We start from the raw sequence: 18,229 nt of genomic DNA, 5'->3' as shown, positions 1-18,229 counted from the left end.
CGAACTGTTCGATTTCCCCCAAATCCCACACGGTGCCGAGCGCACAGAGAGAGAGAGAGAGAGATGGCGGACGAGGAGAGGAAGAAGCGGGTGGTGGTGGTGGAGTCCCTGGGATGGCTTACCGAGTCCTCCATCATGCCCAAGAAGCGCCGCGCCATCGCCGGCGTCGGCGCCTCCTCCATCCTGGAGCTCAAGGCCCAGCTCTACCGCTCCCAGGAGGAGTCCAAGCAGTCCAAGGACCTCTCCTCCGGCGACGCTTCCTACCACCGCGCCAAGATCATCGCCCCCGCCCCCGACTCCTTCTCCCGCAAGAACTCCGGCGTGGATGCTCGCGCTCACAAGTGCGTCTCTCGTCATTGGAGTTTTTTTTTCTCTTTTTCGTTGATTGCGATTGTCCGCTTTTTGGTGCTTCGCGGTTTCTGATCGGTTGATGAGGACCAGGTTTTGGGGTTTGTGGTTTTGTTGGTGTTTCCGAGCCCTAATTTGATCCGTTTCTTCCGTATGCCGAAACGATTTGAAGTATTGCGGCAGCATCCGAATTTCGGTATTAGCGATTGCAATTGTGGTGGGATTGGACTGGAACGTGCAGAGAGAATCTGGTGCTGCAATCTTATTTTACTCAGTTAATTATTGGAAGAGAAATCGATGGAAAGTTCCCTCCTTTCATTTTCTTCGTTTGGTTGGGACATGCATTCATCGTATATCGGATGCATTATGCTGTAAATTGTCCGTGTTTTCAATGAAAACTGGAATCTTTCTGGTGGGTCTGTAGTGATTGTAAATCTAGAGGACCGTTTCCTCAACTTTGAAAGAGAAGCTCCCAGAACAATCTATTATTTTTAGTCCCATTGTTGAAAACCGCAGCTTATGCAATGTTGTACCTGCTATAGAAGGTGATATTCACTTGTGTTTTGTTGATTTTCATTCAGGGACAAGCTTGAGCTGAAAGCTATTAATGATGGTTCGAAAAGCTATGAAGCACTAGAGAGGAAGGCTGCCTTATACGATAAGCTAGTTAAGGGAGAACTCTCTGATGAGGAGGACCAGGAAAAATATTGTGTGGATTTCTTTCGCAAGAACCTCGAGCAGGATGAGTCACATCAGCCACAAGGGCATGACATGCCTTCCTCAGAAGTGCTGGTAGATGGGGATAACGAGGCCGCGGTGTTACCTGAGACGAAGTTTATGGGACCCGGTCGAACAGTTGGAACAATGGATAATGACGAACATAAGCGTTTTGTGAGGTAGGACTCGGCTTTTTTCTCCTTTAACAATACTTTCTGGATTATGGTATTATGCATTCATGGACCTTGTCGATTTTGGGAAATAAAAGCTTGATCAACATATTTGTTAGGTTCATGCATGCATACTTGCTCATTTATCTTGTTCATGATCAATTATAGGGAAGTACATGAAGAGGTGAATCAAGCACGAGAAAAGGTGTCTGAGCTCAAAATGCGCAGACAAATGCAGGCAGATGCTCGGCGTGAGAAACTGAAGCAGGCTTATCTTCGGAAGCAGCTTGACAAATTGAAGGCTGCATCAGGTACAGAACAAGAATGTCCACTTGGAGAAAGACATATCTTGCTCATGCATGTGATAGATCTCCCATTTGCTTATGAAAAAGAAGAATACTTCACAACGATCATTCCAGTGTAGTTTTTGTATTATTTTACTTCTCTACAGATTTGATTTGGTGCCATTGTCTTGTATTATTGTTTCGTCTCATTATCTTTATGGTTACCCATGATGATATAGTAGCATAGGATCCTAATTATGGATAAGACAATTGAGTCCAACTTAGGCCTCCTTGTTGTACTAAGTCCATCCTTGCTTATCTACTGTGCCATACCAATCTCTTGTGAAAATGTTGAATTTAGAGATTGCTGGGTTGAAAATAAGAATACAAATTTCCATCAAACAATATCTTCAGAGTACAATAGCACACTAAATCTTCTTTGCAAGGTCGTATTGCTTGCTTCAAGTTGTTCTATAAACCATGAAAGACTACCTCTATTTATACTAGTTGGAAGTCTAAAGTTCTTGGATAGGAGAGGGCCGCATGGATTGGACACAAACTGGTCACATAGCAATTGAGATGATTAGCTGAAATTTATGGCTTTTGGTGAAAGGCCGATACCTAGAGAGGTTCCTTTCACATTGTGAAGTTCATCTCATCCTTAAGCAAGCCGGTTTGTCTTTGTTAACTCTCCCCTCAACACCAACTTCTTTAAACTTATTACCATGCCAAGTTGTTCTCTAAATGGTTTCAATCATGAAAAAGACATCCTTCGTAAACATGGCAGCAATTTGGCGTACTGTCTCTATAGATGTCATCTTTATTTCTCCCCCAAGCACCTTCTACTGGTCGGTGGACTTCCACATGTTTTATTTGAGCAGAGACACTGCTAAATGTTTAGTCCAATAATTACACAATAGGGCGGTATTGAGTAGTTAATCACTAGTTGTAAATCCCTCGTCATAGTCAAAACGGTACTCAAGTGAGCATTCTTGAGTAGTTAATCACTTGTCATAAGTCTCCCATGAATTGTACAATCCGTACTTTCTTGTTCTGCCATTGCTGCTACTCTGTACTGTACCTAAGTTGTTGATAAGGATAGAGTGACCGTCTTTTGGCACACCCGGATTTTGCTCTTACCCATGGTGAATACGTAAACCATTGATAAGTTGTCAATGTCACAATATCTCACCTGCTGATTCCACTCTTTTTCTGCAGAAAATGCTTAAGTCTAAAGTTCCCTTTGGATACCATAGAGTATGTTGAAATGTTTGCAAGTGAGACTTCTTCGATATTGTTACTTTTGATTCCAATGGCAGAAGAGATATTTGGCTGTGTCAATCGTAAGTACATCAAAATCCACAGTGTTGATAAACACTTCAATTATCCTAATCTTTGCCTTCAGCAGAGGAGAATCTTACATTAAGTTTTGTTAGAGTTTAAAGTGGCATGCATTCTAGGATACAAAATCCCTAGAAAAGCTTGTATTGAGCAGTCACGTTTTGCACTGCACTTTTAAGTATGAGAATTATTGAGCTCCCCGAGCTCCTTCTTTTCAACTTTTTATCGTAATGCATCCCATTTTACTGTGAGAATCTTTGAGCCAACCATTGAGCTTTCTGTCTCTCTATTGACCCATCAGGTTTTGTCTTTATTACGTAAATCTCCATTTACAGAACAGGGGTCTCACATCTTTCTTAGATTGTTTTCCTCTTTGGATTGGATCTCTACATCCAATTGCTCAAGGAGTATATTATGTTGCTTTCTCATGTGTCATCGCTTCCACACTTTCTTCTACAAATATTACGCTGGCATATCTAGGGTTTTATTTGTTTGGTCCAGTGGATATTCTGAAGTTGTGGACCCAATGAATTTTTTTCTAATATTTCCTGTTGACTTGTAATATACTTTGCTGGGATCCTGTATTTGACTTACTTTTTGGGTCCCTGTCATTTGTTTGGTGTTTCTTTTGACTCCAAACCTTGGTTATTCTTTCGCTGGCTTCATCTTTCATTACCTCCACTACATAAATTCCCATTCTTCTTCACTGTGTTTTCTTCTTTTTGACCATAGATCGTGTTGCATTGCCTTTAATAGATTTGTTATTGGATCTGCAACTTCTAGCATAATGGGCTTTCAACTGCAACATTAATCATTCTGTCGTTTGTTTTCTTTGAATTTGTAACTTGATTGCAACAATGTTGAGCTCCCCCTGCATGTAAGCCTTTAAAGGTGGTCTCCCTTTATTTCCTTTTTTGTGTGTTAAAGCTCCTGCTTGTTGGATAGCTTTTCAGACTGCTTTATAGTGCCTCCTCTTCACTTCTCATCAGCCATCTACATTATTCAGATTTTCTTTGTCAGCTAATAGAGTTTCTAAATTTTTGAGTGATGGTGAGATTGGCTACCGTTGGTTGACACTGATAAATCTTGATATTTACTTCTTTAGTCATGAAAGATTATTCTTTTCATTCTGTCATCCTCTAATGCATCTTCAAGCTGCTGTGATTTCATATCAATTTTCTTGGAAAATCAAGAGGCAAGGCTGTCCCAAAGTCTTGTTTTGTGTTGTAGCATAGCCATGTTACAGCGTTCTTTCCTTAATAGTTTCCTTGAAGGCAGCCACAGCTTGAACTTCACATTGCATCTTTTGTTTTCTTCACCATCTACTTTTGGCCCTGCAAGTATGATGTGATTGTTGTTAAACCATTTGATGTTGCCTACAGTTTGGAGATCTTCCGTTGTATATCTGTACTTTTCTGTACAAACATAACCCTGGCCTCTGACCAAGAACAACTAGAATTTGGACCAGACACTTGGTGAAATCCAACTCCAATTCGATATCTTCCGAGGATTGGTCGGTGCCACCTTATATCTACTCCACAGCGCCTGACTATTTTTGGACAAAATTTTTGTCAATGACACCAGACAAGACAGTCCCTAATTGCCTACCTCTCGTACTAATTAGTTGTATTTAGAGATTGGCAGGCATCAAATAAAAAATTGAATTTCCATTGAACTATGGCTTCGGAGGATGACACACTTACAAGATCACTTACACTACAGCACTTTTCTCACATGCACACAAAACTCTATTGGCTTCTCAAAAATGAACTCAGGTTTCTCTCTGAAGGGTTGTTGTTTCTGTTCTGCATTCCAGAAGCTTGCATTATAGTGGGCGGGGATGGATTATATGCTAAGTGGGTGCTGCGAGCTTTAGTGAGGTTTTGTGGGTGTGCAGAAAGTGAAGGTGTAAGCTTATTGAGCACATGAGCTCATTTATAGATAAGTCAAGAGTTTTTGTGCATGAGAAAATGTTGCATTGCAAGTGATGCAAGTGACTTGTGTGTTATTGTAGTATGAACTATTTATAGTGATGGAAATTAATCTTATTTACTGCCTGCTAATATCCGAATTAAGCGAAAAGCAGTTTCACTTTAATTTGAATTTATCCTAGTAGCTCATCCATCGTTTTGGTAATATATGGTGGGCTATCCAATTTTCGATGTATAAGTTGGGAAGAAGCATGGCTCCATGTGTTGGCTCAAGAATCCTGGTTTCGTACTGTCTTGTCTATGAGGCCGTGGATCATTATGAGTGTAGTTCGCTGCATATGTCCATTGATATACTTGCATAACTGATCGTTTGATGACTTAATGACATCAAGAAATAAATAGCCGGAGGGGTTGATGTTTTACAAACAATATTGAAGAAAAAAACCTGCTTCTGTCAGCCTCATCCACCTTATGAGACATATCTCTTCTATTTTGTTCTGTTTTTCTGGGTGTGAGCACACACATGGCAGGCAACAATTGAGAGAGAGAGAGAGAGAGAGAGAGAGAGAGAGAGATCCTTTCCACTTTACAGTACCATTCTAGGTTTATGATTCCCAATTCTGCTTGAACTCTTGTAAAATTGTACTTCTCATTTCTTAACTAAGCTCTTTTACTTTGCTTGTTCTCTGTAGGTGAGGAGAAGAAGGCATAGAAAATTGAGGGATGGGAATAGAGACAAGCAGCTCTCCCCCTTCAAATGAATTGGCTGAATGGACATTGACATCTGTAAGACATCAAGCTCTGGCGGCAATTAGGGAAACTTTCCAAATCCTGGTTTGGCAATTCTGCAGTGTCCCTGGAATGTGAAGTGGATGTCTCGAACAGCTTCAAATAGCTACAAAAAAATTGCATACTCAACATCGGTATTTTACAATTGAAGACACTGGAGTTAATTGCCCCTGCAGCGACAATGGAAAGTGAAGTAATGTGCATTCTCCTTCCATTGACGATCTTGATTTGAAGGAACTGCGTTGAGGTAAAGTGAAATTACCGTTAGGAGCTAAGCATTCTCGATGTAAGCTTCCTCCATGTAAGTTGTGCCCGATGTCAACATTTTCTCTTCCCATTTGTAGGATATATGTTGAGCAATTAGCAGAAAACGATCTCTCTGTCTCTGTCTCTCTCTCTCTCTCTTCCCATTGTAAGGGGATATATGTTGAGCAATTAGCAGAAAACTCTCTCTCTCTCTCTCTCTCTCTCTCTCTCTGTGTTGTAATGGCAAATCATTGAGGGTGACGTTCCGAAAAGATCTATAGGGAGGCTAGGAGACAGAGATCAACGGAAGGAAAGAAAAAACATTCTGTAGACTCCATCCATTGGTGGAATGGGGTTTCAGTGTGGAGGGAGCCTCCAGATCTTGACCATTCGTAGTACTCAAGGTCATCGGTCGGGTCGGAGCTGGGCCGGTTATCCAGAAAAATAGATGAACTTGGCAATTTCAGTCGTTCGCCCTTGAGGTTTGCCCTTAAGAGTCACAGAGAGAGAGAGGGGAGGCCTCTCACCCTGCACCTGCAGGTTTGGTGAAGAAGAGAGGTTAATGACGACTTCCAATCTGACTTTAGCTCGTTTCAGCTTCTCTTCGGACCAAAGTCCTCAACCGCTGTCATGTTAATTTACATTTACTAACTTCTCTGGAAGTCCTCTGGGATACACCAATGACCTAAAACCGTACCCCTAGGCATTCACAGTGCACGAATGTCAGAGCATAGAATACTTAGATATGTCGCTGATGTATTTGCTCGTCAAAGAATACCGACATATTTCTGCACTTTGTAACCAATGTACAATATGTAGCGTCACATACACAGACGTCGCTAGACTAAAGCGGATAATGCCTGAGAAAAATTTCCCTCTCCTGAAATTTATATTTCACCGCTGCTTAACAGAACCAAACAGTTCTTCAAATGAACGCTTGGGAGCATCCTCGCGGGCGACTATCTCGACAACTTTGTAAGAGGATTCCGGATAGTTTAAGGCCTCGACAGCAACTTCTGCAACTTGGTCTCTGGAAATAGAGCCTTCATACAGAGTATCCTGGAAAATAGAAGAGAAAGTAGCAAGCCAACTCATTTTGATCAATTTAAGATTTTGCTTATGGATAAATTTATTTGGCAAACTATTTTCAGTATATTCTTGGCAAGAAACAGCTCTTCAGAACAAACCTACATCTGAAATCAACTCATGTTCTCGATATTTTGACCAAGATGGATTTGAATAGTTGGGAAAACTTATGCAAGACTAATCAATATCTGAGAAAACAATGAACTTTAAACAGGAAAATGACAATGAATGGTACATCTAATCTTTAAATCACAATGTGCCAAAAGCATTTCTTGAATATTGTCAATTCATGGCCTAAAAGACCGGAAATGATCTTCTCCGGAGCAATGGTTATAAACACTTCCAACTGACTGCTGCAAGTACTAAATGAAACCAGAACAAATTGTCTGGGTGGAATTACCTCAGGCTCCATGACAATGTTACCCTTGGGAGGTTCGTTACGCAAACCACCAGGCCTTACTATAGTGTAGTTTATTCCGGATCTCCTGATATGTTGCTCTGCCTGAAGCTTGGCGACTAAGGTGAGACCGAAAACATTGAGGAAGATGTAAGCGGGATTGAGCAACTGCCCCATAGCAGCTCCGTTTACTAAGATAGAACTAATTAAGATGAATCTGTTCACTCCAAGTTTGCGGCAAGCTTCAACAAGATTGACAGTGCCAAAGTTATCAACCTGCAACAACAAAGCTTTCATCATTCCCCTGCTCTATGCAGAGAATCCTCATTATTTTCCTTAGCTAAGGTATGGCATTCAGGATCTGAACCTGGTAAAGATTTGTTCGTGAAGATGCACAAGATGCATACAGATATGGAGCTGTGTAATACTAATCAGATAATGTCATATATAAAAAAAACTCTTTCAATTTAACCTGAATCCATTCAAAAAGATCACTGAGAAATGTATCTTTTAGCATTCAATCAGATGCAGACTTTTGTTTAGGTGTTCTTTTTCCCTGCTTCTTTCTAGCCATGTATTCCATGGAGGCACAGACACAAAAAAACATGATTCCCCAGACTTTTAACTCCTTTCTCTTCCCCATTGTTTTCCTTTCTCCTACTCTGAATATCTTGAATTTCACCATCACAGACTTTTCATCATACAATAACATAACATTCAACATTTCAAGAAAAGCCTAAAATGCGATAGGTGCAGATGTTCAATTCTCAGAGACAAATTGAATTGCATGTCTTAAGTAGTGAACCAATAAAAAGTGTGACGTCATACTAGAAGCATCGCTGAAATTGTATAACACAGCCTTGGTATCAACTCTATAAAGAATAACAGGCGACGGAGGCATCTGCTAGCATTGGTTCTTTGAAACAGTCGAAAGTTCATTTTTCTCCATCGTAACAAGTGAATCTAGAATCAAACACCTAAACCCCATGGAAGATAACATTTGATACAAGAGATGCATTTCTCGCAATCAATGTACCTTTTCCTTTTCTTAGGAAGGAGAAAGAGAAAAAATGAAGTGGAAAAAACAGAAGGGAGCAGTATCTTTCTTTCTTAGCTGGAATGATAAGCAATTGGCCCTTCAACATTCAATTGAAAAGCTCATGACATCAACAGCATCAATGACTAGAAAAACTTCGTCGGCTTAACCGAAGACAAAGTTCAACTCCAAGGGTCGACGGAAATCAATAAGATACCGAAACATCCACGCTCAAATACACTACACGACACTACGGCAGGCAAGAGGAATATCCTGAATGCATAATTGCGACATTATCTTCGACTAACCTTCCAAGGAGCGAACAAATCCCACCCCGGCCTAAACCCAGTGGCACAAATCACAGCCTCGGAGTCACCGCCAATTGCTTCAGCCAGCTTCTCGGACCCTTCCGTCACATCAGCTTTCACCTTCAAATGAACTCATTAGATTACACTCCTCTTACAATTCAACCGACTATGCAACTTAAAATGCTCATAACACCTTCCTACTCGCTTCGTTTATTTCGATATTGCATTCATACTTGCTAGCTGCAACCTAAAAGGACGGCATTGCCTATATCTGAAAACCCAATTTTCGCAGAATGGCACCATAATTTTCCCCTGTACATTCGCTCATTCTTCCAAACCTCAGAAAGAAAGAAAAGGAAAAAGAACCCACAAATCGAGAAGAGCATGCATGACTCACAATTTGAAGGGCTGGATTGTTCTGGGGGAAGGCCGCCCTCGCCCTGCCGACGTCGCGGACCCCGGCCTTGACGGCGAAACCCTTGGCGAGCAGCTGGTCGACGATCCTCTTGCCGGTGCTCCCCGTCGCGCCGGCGACGAACACTCTCCTCGCCGGGCCCGCATTGGCCTCGGCCTTCCCCGCTGCCTCCTCCTCTGTAATCTCATTGCCCTGCTGCATCATCTACCACAGAGACAGAGACAGAGACAGAGAGATGGTGAGAGGAGCTGAGAGCTGGGGGTCTCAAGAACAAGAACAAGAAGAAGGCAGAGAAACTTGAGTGGGGGCACGTACCTTGATGGAGTTGAGGGAGTTTGAGAACGAGGGTGATGATGACTTGGGCTTATTAGCGAGAGAGAACGAGAAGGGAGGAGATGATGGAACAAGAAAGTGAGAGGTGGTCGCTCTGAGACTCAGAATCGAAGGAGTGGCCATTCGGTGGTGATCGTGGGCGATTGTGATATCCCCGCGAAAACCCAAGTAAGAAAAACTGCGACCACAAAAAATTCCCTCCCTCCACTCTGCTTTTGCCAGTTGCCCAGCAGTTGTCACGGTCTTGACTTCCCGTTCGAGTGAAGCTAATGTAATGGACCTGTTAAGGCTGACAGGAGACATGAGCGTCTTGTTTACCGTCCCGGCCGTCGGACAATCTAGAACTCCTCTGCTCTCCCCGTTATTTTTCCTCCCGAGAAGGAGGGAGTATCCCCTACGGGTTTTGACCTTAAGAGATGGAGCATGATGGGAGGATTCGAGATGGATAACGAGCGTAACTAAAGAGAATTTATGCTTGAAATCTGAGTGATGAGAGAAATTTCACGTGGAAGATGTTGGAATGTGAAGTTGGTGACATGCACACAATCGGTTCGTACCGTAACAAATCATAAACTCGCATATACCAATTTGGGCCTCGTCTTTTCTTTCAAAATTTGGGCCCAAACAACCGTTTGAGCGGGTCCAAGCTCCAAAGTCGGGTCGGGTCGGGTCGAGTCGAACGGGGATGTTAACAAATCATAAACTCGCATAAACCAATTTTCAAGCATTTGCAGAGTCGCAGACCTAGACATCCACCGAAAACATCGAAGCATGAAGGGAATGTATAAGAAGCGGTTTGCAAAAATGCTACGAAGACCGAAACACTAAACAAGTGAATGCTCAAATAAATTCCATAGCAAGCAATTCTCAAATGAATCTCTCCCAAAATTATTTCTCGAACTAGATTTCCTTGCTACCCAATCATGCCTGAAGATTGTCTAGTCATCAGCTTTCTGATCTCGGTCACTTTGCGCGCAACCTTTGTGTGTTCCTTAAAAATTGAAGCTGAAGCAACTACTTTGGAAGTAGTAAAAAGGAAAAGCAATGATTGGAATGGGAGGGTCAGAGTTGGAAAGAGGATTCTTCACTTCTTTTCCCACATTGAAAACCTTGCATGTGACTTTCACCTCACACGGTTTTTAAGTGATGTGAGAAAGAACTCATCTTCTTTCTCTATTGATAACCTTCCTCAAGTATACATAAGACCGAATTCATTCGATTTCTAAAAAAGATTATTAATCCTCAACTTTTCAATGGAATCCACCCAATTTCAAAGAACTCGCTCGCATACAATCACAAAGTTTTACTTTATTGATTTATTGCTCCAAAATCTAATCTTTCCATTAATTTTTAATTAAATACAATAAGCTACATATAAAATAGATAATTATTCATGTTTTGAAAATTCAGATTCAAATTAACTTTAAATGAAATGGATGACTTTACCATTACTTTCATAATTATACTACACAGGTCATGTCATTATAAAATGATGCTCAAAAATTTTTTTACCCATAATTTGAATTTAAACTCAAGGAGAGATTACTTTTGTGGTGTAACAATCAGTCTTCTTCTTAGGATTTCATTCTTTATAATAGAGTATTTCTGAAAAATTAAAGTTTGTGAGCAGCGTTAAAATTTACTTTAATTGTTTGATGAAAGTAGAAATGACTAGGATTAGGAGGTTGATCACCAGAAAATCTTTAGGCACGACATGACATTTAGATATCTAGTTTGTAAATTAATTTTTGTACAGATCTATTTTAGGAATCATTTTTCTAGAGAAATATTTTTTTTGCAAAAAGAGGGCAAAAAGTACTCTCTCCAATATCTAAAAAAATTCCTCCTACAGCATTAGCAATCAGATATTTTTTACAACTTATGAGATGCTCCCGACCTGATCTTCCTGCTGTAGATGCTGCGTTTTACCAGGACCGCTTGCTTCTGACGAAGCAGATATTGCTTCGTTAAGTCATGGAAATTAGCATGCCAAGAGTCGACCCAATGACCGAGCATTATGTACTTATCAAAGAAGAAATCGAGCCTAAGTTTTTCCCCTAGCACATCAATGGTCTATCGAGCAAAATGATACAAGACTTCTTTACATCGGCATGCAGGCGTGTGAACCGAAAACATCAATAAATATACCATGACATAGACTCACGACCTTCGTAACTTTCAATTTACAGTGACTGATCTAGGAGGTACCACTCTCAGATGATAGTAACTGCAATGGAAGGATAAATTAATCCACGTACAACCAAAGATAGTACTAGAAGCTCTAAAAGCAGTGTGATGGTAATGAACAAAAGATAAAGGCTCCAACAATATGGCTTTTTGCTATAAAAATGGACCTGGCTGGACAGTAGCTTATGAGCAGCAACTTGCAGATGAAGAGCGATGGTCCATAATTTTGGCACCGCAGATGTTCCTCTCTTAAGAGTCAGCTTATAACCATGTGCACGACATCACCAATTATCATCACTCTATTCTCACCTTCCAGTCGCTGATCAAATGAAAATAATCCATCAATCACAAGACCACACAATAGGGAAATCAGAGGTTAGACTAGGATACAAATGAATTCATGTACAAATGCATGGCATCTGAAGGCCTTCAAACCAATGGATTGGAGATGATTTTTCTCTACCTGCAGAAGTGACAATATCTGTGTACTTGAGTAGGGATTAGTTGCAATGCTGTTGATGATTGTCTCAATTTCCGCAATTGATATGCTCTCCAAGCGGTTCGCTCGCATATGTTGACCGAATATGGTATTAAATGCTTCGATTCTGCACAGAGTCAAAGGGGGCAATATTAAGATCTATGCAAGCAAATAAATCAGCACCCAAAGAAACATCCTTATCAATACCTTTCTTGAGACAGGGTTGCAGGTGGTGCCGGGGGTGCATCATCTACTTCCATGGCGTCAGTTGAGCTAACAAGAAGAAAGGACGAGAGAGTACAGAGAAGATCGTAAGTCCGGCCACATCAGTGGACAGAAGAACACGAGAAAGGAAAGAATCGGTTGAAAGCGAGATGAGAAGAAAATTCAGTTTACTAATGTGGTCAAAGGCTTTACTATTAACCCACTTGGATTTGCAGAGTAGGTCCTTGATCGCTCAGCAAAACAAGAATGAAAAGAAAAACGCAAAACTACTATGAAAGTTGTATTCGGTAGTGAGCTACATTAACTCAATACAGAAGAGACAGCTTACTCTTCTGAATGATGACAACCTAAAATGTATCAGGTGGTAAACAAGGATGAACAATTAGGCAACGTCAGTGACTACTTTCCCCAAATTCACCAAAATCCCCAAAAAAGACTACAATATCGTCAGACTTTCTCAGTGAAAACTGAAGAATCAGGGGCCTTTCAGCATAAAAAATCTCATTAGCTGCATGTTAATATGTCAGTGACGCACAAGAGTGAAGTAACTCGTAGCAGAGAGATGAGGAAACCAATGACGGGACCTAGATATAATAGGCTGCAGACTGCAGTGGCTAAAAATCCTAAAGCAGTTTTTGTCCTTTGGAAATAAAATAATGTGCAGAGTTACTATTGACCCTCCCTTTCACTTACGATTTATTGGAAAACAGAAATCTTAGACCAAATTGGAAGCTTATTAATCCACTCTTTTTGTTGATGGGATCAAATGGTAGGGTCAGATATAAGGGGGTCTTGATGTAACTTAGCAATTCCATTTGATACAAGAGGAAACTCTGCAATGTGGAAATGTTCATGCAGTAGCGGTAGCAAACAAAATAAACCCCGTAAAGAGAAAAGCACACCATGTGTACTTACCCTCCTGCATTGATGGTAGAGCCAAGATCATCTCCATTAGTTTGACCAGCATGTCGATCAGCCTGGCGTTTTCTTCCCAATTCTCTCTCTCTTTCTTGCTCACGCTCTTCCATATCAGTCAATTCTTTGTGATAAATAGCAAAATTTAATACTTTTAGTGCAGCTTCCACATCAGAATTTGTAACCTGATTATACATAAAATGATCCAGTTATTCACATAATAAACCTGCATAATTAATAAAAATGAACAAATTCAAGTACCTTTCTGCTCAATTTAAGCTTGGCATGGGCAGTAGATAGACGTATAATGGTTTCTAAAGTTCTTGCTGTGATCGGCAGAGTTCCTCCAGTCTGCAAATGGTTGGAAACCCAATAAGTCATGAAAATAAATTATTGACTTCCCAAATATGAGATTACTAGAGGTACCTGTGCATTCGAACTGGCATTGCGGAGCTCTGCGTATGCAGTAGCTATGTGTTCAGATGCCTGCAAAACTAAACCGTGAGAATAGCTCCTTACATTTCTGTAATATCAAGTTGGCTAAATACCACGGATAGTTGGTATTCATACAGTTTTCTCAAAGCCACTTTGCTTTCAATTACAATCGATTAACAATAAGAAAAAAAGAAACATCATAACCTCATCTGTCAGCTCTGGCTGAATTCTGTGCTTTGCATAGTGGATGTATTTTTTAAGGAACTTGATGGTGAGAGAGTCATTCTTCTGACGCTTTCCTGTTTTCCTCCCATGAAGCATACGGTTATACTTGACAAAAACAGATGAGTCAGCATCTGCTTCATCCTCCCTCCCATACCGTGAACTTCCATCGACTTCACCTATAATGCAAACATATATCAAGGACTGAAACTCTGAAATCTTAATTTTTACTTGTACAAATTATGACTTTTACCCCCATCAAATGTGGAACGGTATCGGTGTATGCGCAAGACATGGTCAGAGATTTGACGGTCAATATCAGGATCCATTTGATCCAATACAATGAAAAGTAGATCAAAACGGGAAAGAAGAGAATCCGGAAGGCCAATGTTCTTTGTAGGAGTCAAAGATCGATCATACTGCAGGAAAGAAAGCAGCATGAAGTTAGCAGGAGGATGAATTCTCAACATACATCAAATACTACATTGGTGTCGACATCCATCCTATTGAGAATTTAACAACACAAGCACTCTTACAGTTCCGTATATGGGATTGGCAGCAGCTACCACACTGCATCGAGCATTCAATGATGCATGGATACCAGCTTTGGCTATAGTTACAGTCTGCTGCTCCATGACTTCATGTATGGCAACCCGATCTTGGTCATTCATTTTGTCGAACTCATCAATACAGACAACGCCTCTATCAGCAAGAACCATTGCACCAGCTTCTAGCCTTCTTTCCCCTAACAAAAACAAAGGAATAGCATCACTTAACTCATCAAATGATGATATGTATTTGACAAATAGGTCTACCAGATGCACTACCTGTTTCTTGATCAGACGTAACAGCAGCTGTCAAACCAACTCCAGAAGAACCGCGACCTGTTGTTGATATGGCCAATGGTGCAATATTCATGATGGCTCTTAATAGTTGAGATTTAGCAACAGATGGATCACCAACCATCATCATGTTTATGTCACTAGTAGAAAGAAATATGCAAGAGTGACTCAGAAAGCAAGAAGAAGGGAACTAGGGGCCATGTCTATAATTGTAACTAATGCCAAATGTAAATCAGATATTACTCACCCTCGTAGATGGGTACCATTGTTCAAGTTCTTTTCAACTCCACCAAGCATCAGCAATATCACTGCTTTCTTTATCCATGAGTGACCATATATAGAAGGTGCCAGCGAATTGCCAAGTAGATCAAATGTATCATCTCTCCCTGCTATCTTTTTTATGTTTTTCAAGTCCTCTGGAGTGTAGATTGGTGCATTTGCCTCTTTATTGAGAAGGGAAACATTGTTAGCTACCAGGACAGTCCTGCAAAATAATTGCTTAGTCAAGCCTACAGAACACAAGAAAATGGGAGCATCAGCAGGCCAAGGTGGAAAAAGAGTGACAATGAAGCTTGCTTGAACACCTAAGATTACCTGAATACTCCATTTACACTGCCCTTGCTTTTCCCAGGGATGGCTTTGTATATCCCCACAATAGCCACACGGTCTCCAGGCTTGCAAGAATCAACCAAGTCATCTTCCACAATGATATCCACTGTTCGTGGAAGTTGACCAGGGGCAGAATTTTCAGGCATTTCTTGCATTGAGAGGGTCTGGTGATCCTTGTATCGACAGAGTCCATATTCCGTAACCAGTAAATTACCATTCTCATCCTGAAATAACAGTTTCATCATGAAAGGCCCTCTATAAATCATCAATAATAAGTTTTCCAAAAGGTATATATATGCCTTACCCTTGTTGGATAGACAGAACCTGTGGGTAGACCCATGTTGGATGTTATGTCTCGATATTCTCGCGTAGTGAACTTTTCAGTTGAGGGGCAGAAGTGTACGCTCTTTACCACCTTTGGTCTCACAAGAGAACCTGAAAAGAGTATTGAAGTTATCAGCTCTCGCAAATATGCGAAATTGCTGGGAGTGCATCTGACAGCTTGTTCAGATGTGCAATAGAAGTCAGAGAACAGGTTTGTACATTTAACGGCCGAATTCTGGTAAAGCGATTATTAGTATAATGTTGAGCTATTACACAAGAAATTACTTTCACTGGGTAAAACCCAATTGAACATATGAAGTATGCATCCAAAAGTACAGGTCCATACAGTCTTGAGCAGACGTACAACATCCAAAACTATGTATGGATGGACTATTTGATACTGTTAATGCGTTTAGTTCATGAGTAGTTCCATCTTAAATCATCTTTGCACATGTCCAAAACTTCACACGAGTTGCATGGGAAAAGTGTGGAGCACAGTCTAGGTACTGTGGAATTCATGAAGTCAAGTAATAAACAAGGCCAACTTATTAGTGCCAATGTGAAACAATCATATAAAGAAAGGCTACCAAAGTAAAGACTACATAAACAAAGGTTATGTCAATGCCTCAGACGCAGCAAGTCATGATATTAGCTAACCAAGTGAACAACTTATATTCATACCTGAACCTCTAGAATGTCTACTGTTTAGGAAAGCAACTATCAGCTTCAGCTAGGGAACCAAGAAACTTAAATAAATTTCAAGTAATTTCTCGAGTGATATGGGCTCTCAGAACCCCAAGAGGGGTTTGGTATCCCACCCTCAATGAAAGCAACAGTAAAAACAACAGTATTAGCCAAGAGAAGAGAACGTACATTTAGTCACAATGCCCTCGACGCAGACCATAGAGCCGATAAATTCGGAGAGAAGCTCTCGAGGAGTGACACGGCGAGAAACGAAGGGCCCCTCGAAGCCAACAAGGACAGTCTCTCCTTCCTTCAAGTACTTCCCATCGATTCTGTGAACCAGATCAGTAACCGCATCGGAAAATGCTTGCATGTATTCGCCGGGGTTTCTCAAGATCCTGAAAAAAAAAAATTCAATAGATAATCAATTGAATAATCAAGTAAAACAGACATGACCCGATTGAAGTAAGCAAATCAACGTTCTTGAACGATATAGTAGGAAAAGCAAAAACACCCCCCATTGCATCAAGCCCATGCATAACCAACAATTTAAGGATAATGAACACAATTAATTTGAATGAAAACCCTGAAAATGCCAAATCAATTGGATGCATAATGCTGCTTCGCTCACAAAAAGGGATCACGACCAAAACGTAATTAGGCCGTCCGTTCGCATTCACGTTCTATCCATTCCGAAATGGGAATTCGAGCCCGACAAAAAGACAAATCATCCTAATCAGCCCACCACACGGACTACACTCGACAAGCCATCCGCGGCCCCAGCAACGACAGCCTGACTCCCCACGCTCGGAACCTGTCGAAATAGAAGGAACGACCTGCAGGGAAGGGGAAGAGGGGGAAAGACAACAACACGAACCGGGGGGCCAAGTCGCGGAACGAGTGGAGATCGGAGATGTCCACGACGAGGCGGCGGCGCTTGTGGTTGATCATCGTCTTGATGTCGTCCATGTACATCCTCCCCACATCGTTCTCCAGGAAGGCCAGGAGCTCCCGCTTGTGAGCCCCCCTCACTTCCTCGCTGACGTCCATCGATCGTTGCTCGCTCGCTCGCTCGGCGAAGCCCCGTCCGGCGAAGAAGAAGAGCGCGATGGCCACAGAGAGAGAGAGAGAGAGCGAGCGTGCGCGTGTGGTGAACCCTAACTTGGATGCGATTTTGCCCCCCCTTCCCCTTTTCTCTTTCGTCGAGGTCGGAGATGGCGGGAAACAGGAGGGGAGAGCGGGCGATGGCGGGAAAAGCTGGAGAGGCCCTGCCCCGAGGGCCACCTCACGTGCGCGTCACGTGACTTGACCACTCCCCTCGTGCCGAACATCATTTGTCAAAACCGAAAAAAAGAAAGAAAGAAAGAAAGGGATTTCGACCAAAATCACGAAGAACGAGAAATGATGGCTATGTTTCATGTAGGGGGGGGGGGGGGGGGAGTTGGTCATGCTCGATCCGATGGCCGATGCTGACTGAATTTTGATCGGGGCTATCTACGTTGAACCGCCTTAATCCAAGGGTAAAGACACGCGTCGGGATGTTCTCGGACGAGCGTAGAACGGGGCCCATACTTGACCACGCCGCCCATTCTAGTTCATGCATCGAATCCTCGTACACGAAAAGGCCTTTTGGTTTTCCAATTAAAAAATCGATTTGAGTAAAATGCAAGCAATTACGCCACCACAAAAAAAAGAGTTACCCCTTTTCGAAAAAAAATCATCGCCGGTCTCCACTCCCCGCTAGCCCCCGCCATCACCGTCTCACGCGCGTCACGTGACTTATGGATCCATGGAACCGATCTTATGTTCGCCGCATGCTACTTCCACTTTGACCTTAATGCACGTGTACGATGTATCTTCAGTATACAGAACTGTCCTCTGGCATTTGATTTCACCAATTCTTTCTT

The 18,229-nt window shown here is 41.7% G+C and overlaps 3 protein-coding genes across 3 annotated transcripts; 1 reads left to right on the top strand and 2 right to left on the bottom strand.

Moving 5' to 3' along the window:
- The first annotated feature begins 4 nt into the window (after positions 1-4).
- On the top strand, positions 5-5,951 carry LOC115662087 (uncharacterized protein At4g18257-like). Its single transcript, XM_056302596.1, has 4 exons — positions 5-341; positions 930-1,244; positions 1,404-1,546; positions 5,484-5,951. The coding sequence occupies exons 1-4, from the start codon at positions 64-66 to the stop codon at positions 5,501-5,503; spliced, it is 756 nt and encodes a 251-aa protein (XP_056158571.1). The 5' UTR covers positions 5-63; the 3' UTR covers positions 5,504-5,951.
- Positions 5,952-6,585: 634 nt separating this feature from the next.
- Positions 6,586-9,719, bottom strand: LOC115661537 (uncharacterized protein At2g34460, chloroplastic). The gene is made up of 5 exons (XM_030583783.2): positions 9,384-9,719; positions 9,051-9,272; positions 8,654-8,773; positions 7,313-7,585; positions 6,586-6,885 (listed from the first exon to the last, which is right to left on the bottom strand). Exons 1-5 carry the CDS (start codon positions 9,702-9,704, stop codon positions 6,721-6,723), a joined length of 1,101 nt encoding a protein of 366 aa, XP_030439643.2. The 5' UTR covers positions 9,705-9,719; the 3' UTR covers positions 6,586-6,720.
- Positions 9,720-11,536: 1,817 nt separating this feature from the next.
- On the bottom strand, positions 11,537-17,460 carry LOC115661546 (DNA replication licensing factor MCM3 homolog 3). Its single transcript, XM_030583793.2, has 15 exons — positions 17,200-17,460; positions 16,512-16,720; positions 15,619-15,749; positions 15,300-15,538; positions 14,953-15,189; positions 14,691-14,845; positions 14,400-14,608; positions 14,117-14,282; positions 13,846-14,042; positions 13,633-13,692; positions 13,468-13,557; positions 13,207-13,391; positions 12,274-12,339; positions 12,052-12,193; positions 11,537-11,907 (listed from the first exon to the last, which is right to left on the bottom strand). Exons 1-15 carry the CDS (start codon positions 17,370-17,372, stop codon positions 11,845-11,847), a joined length of 2,322 nt encoding a protein of 773 aa, XP_030439653.2. The 5' UTR covers positions 17,373-17,460; the 3' UTR covers positions 11,537-11,844.
- Between the last annotated feature and the right edge of the window lie 769 nt (positions 17,461-18,229).

This window comes from Syzygium oleosum, unplaced genomic scaffold, assembly GCF_021117445.2.
Source record: "Syzygium oleosum isolate NSW1041296 unplaced genomic scaffold, Sole_v2.1 Sole_v2.24, whole genome shotgun sequence".
NCBI lineage: Eukaryota > Viridiplantae > Streptophyta > Magnoliopsida > Myrtales > Myrtaceae > Syzygium > Syzygium oleosum.
Note: the sequence above shows the minus strand (reverse complement) of the source record. Positions and strands in the feature narration are given on the sequence as shown.